Source organism: Penaeus chinensis, chromosome 7 (assembly GCF_019202785.1).
Source record: "Penaeus chinensis breed Huanghai No. 1 chromosome 7, ASM1920278v2, whole genome shotgun sequence".
Lineage (NCBI taxonomy): Eukaryota > Metazoa > Arthropoda > Malacostraca > Decapoda > Penaeidae > Penaeus > Penaeus chinensis.
The window spans coordinates 11,577,845-11,580,344 of record NC_061825.1 but is presented as its reverse complement, the minus strand read 5'-3'; the positions used below and the strand labels follow the sequence as shown (position 1 = coordinate 11,580,344).

General features: G+C 34.8%; 1 protein-coding gene and 1 non-coding gene across 2 annotated transcripts; both read right to left on the bottom strand.

The window, feature by feature from the left end:
• Window positions 1-436: 436 nt before the first annotated feature.
• Trnai-uau lies at window positions 437-526 on the bottom strand. The gene is given in 2 exon segments: window positions 437-472; window positions 489-526. It is a non-coding gene; the product is annotated as a tRNA-Ile (tRNA).
• An 889-nt stretch (window positions 527-1,415) lies between these two features.
• Window positions 1,416-2,423, bottom strand: LOC125026848 (pro-resilin-like). The gene is made up of 3 exons (XM_047615445.1): window positions 2,412-2,423; window positions 1,833-2,009; window positions 1,416-1,670 (listed from the first exon to the last, which is right to left on the bottom strand). The coding sequence occupies exons 1-3, from the start codon at window positions 2,421-2,423 to the stop codon at window positions 1,416-1,418; spliced, it is 444 nt and encodes a 147-aa protein (XP_047471401.1).
• Window positions 2,424-2,500: the final 77 nt, after the last annotated feature.

The window sequence follows — 2,500 nt, the reverse complement described above, 5'->3', positions numbered from 1 at the left end:
TTTTTTTTTTTTATGACAGGCTCTATTATTTGTCTTCATCGGCTGCAGGATTTCCACTTTAAGTTGTCATTGACTGAAAAAAAAAACTATTCAGATAGATAATACTTTCAGTTCTGTTTTTCTCCATTCTATGCAAAACGGTATATTATAGATTCAAATATTTTATACTTTATTTTCAGGAATTGACATCTCCACATCACAGTTATCATCAGTAGTGGAAACAATGTTGGAAACTTTGTCTTATCTTTCATTTGATCTGTTTCATTAATGTTGCACTTAGTTAATTGGATATATCCATTATTATATTAGATAAATGAAAGTAATAAATATTTCCGTTCAGTCCATCATTATCAGAAACTACTGACACTCGTTAACGCATATACAAGGACATATAATCCACAGAATTAGCCTGATGAAAACCACAGCAACTAAACAATGTCCCAGGTGAGGCTCGAACTCACAACCTCGGCATGGCTCAGAAACTGTCATATAAGTACCGTGCGCTAACCGATTGCGCCACTGGGACGATAGCCTATGCAATAACCTTGACCCATTTGTAAATACTATTACGGAGGAAAAGACAAGAAGCAATGCAGTGCATATTACTCTTTAGTTAATCGGTTTTATTTACTTAATACATATATAGGGATCATTCCTCTTGTTGCTACTTTAGACAATTTTTGTGTTGTTTCGTCACGTCACTTGGAGATCGAATTGTCAGTAAATAATCATGCAGTGTCAATATCAAGAAATTGCGTCACTTAGTACTTTGTTCCAGTAATATGAATGTGAATGAACGGATAGAAAGGAAGGTTTTAAGCCACACGTGTAGGACGCAAGATAAGTGAAGATGAGCGTAAATAGACCGTGACTATTCGTAATAACAGCAATCTTCATGCGGCTGCAGTATGACCATATCATATCATATTTCCCTCGCGAAACAACAAAACGCTTTACCGTCTGGAGCGTTATCGTTTAGCTGGCTGTGAGATTGCACACACATACACGTACGCATTTGCGTGTACGCAAGAAGCATATTTACATGCATGCAGTATAAATCAGTATGTACCTGTATGTGTGTATATATGTATATATATATATATATATATATATATATATATATATATATATATATATATATATACTAACACACTATGTGTGTATATGTATGCATATATATACTCTGACTTATTCAAAAATCTAGTGTGACATTGTTAGAGATTTCTTGGGTACTGACATCTCTTTCTTAAATTATTCTATCAGTTTATTTTTATATTATTTTATCCATCAATATATATATTTCACCGTAGAGAGGCAATATACATAATTTAAATGAAAAGTGTATGCGTGAAATAATTTTATTATTTTAAATAATTAAGTATATCAACAACCATTACAAATTCAGTTTCCAGACCTTAACCATAAGAGGGTGCGGGCGAGTAAGAGGCAGACGGCTGGGAGGCAGGGTACTGAGCCACTCCCTCGTACGTCACCTGAGCCACGTATCCTTGGTCGCCGTTGACAGTGTAAGTGACCCTCTGCAGACGACCGTCTGGAAGCTGCACGTAGTAGAATCCCTGAGTGTTGTATCCATCGCGCCCCTCTTGGTGTCCGAAATCGTTACCAAAAGCATCGTTGACGGCATAATTAAAGTTATACTGGGGACGACTCTGGAGATGAAAATGGAGGCATTGATCATTGTTTTTTCAGTATACATGTGTAGAATAAAAGAAAGCGAGTCATTATTCTAATCATGGATCTACAATCTTATTTGCGAGAATGCCTTATTAGATATGATTGATTTATAAAAAAAAATCTTCATTGTAACTTACTACAGCTAAAGTTCCAGCTGGAGAAGCCCCTCCGAAGTTGATGGCAGGCCTTGCAGCAGGTCGGAGGAAAGTGGCGGCTCCTGCAGACCCACCGAAGGAAGATCCTGGAGCCTGATAGCTCTGAGAAAGGTCTGGCTTTGCACTTGCGACTGCCAGCAAGGACGCCAGGGCAAAAACCTAGTAAGAGAAAGAAATGATTGTAGAGCTATACGTGACTAAATAATAATATGGGAATGGGTGTAAAAATACTTATATATGTGTATATATGTATATATATGTATATACATGCAAATATACACATATTTATATCTCTATATATGAAAATGTATATATGTGAATATATATGTGTATACACATATACTATATATACATATGTATATATTTATTTAACTATATGTATATATATGTATATAAATAAACATATATAAGTACATATGTATGCAAGTATATAGATACATATATTTACACATATGTTTATGCGTATATATGTATACATAAGTATATACAAATTTATATTTACATAAAATATACATATACGTATGCACGCACACACACAAACACACACAGTCGCAGACTTACCATTAAAGACATGTTCCGGAAGCAAATGTATTTTTTAATTCTGATGATACTTTGCTGTGCTGCAGACGAAACTGTTATTTCCCGAAATG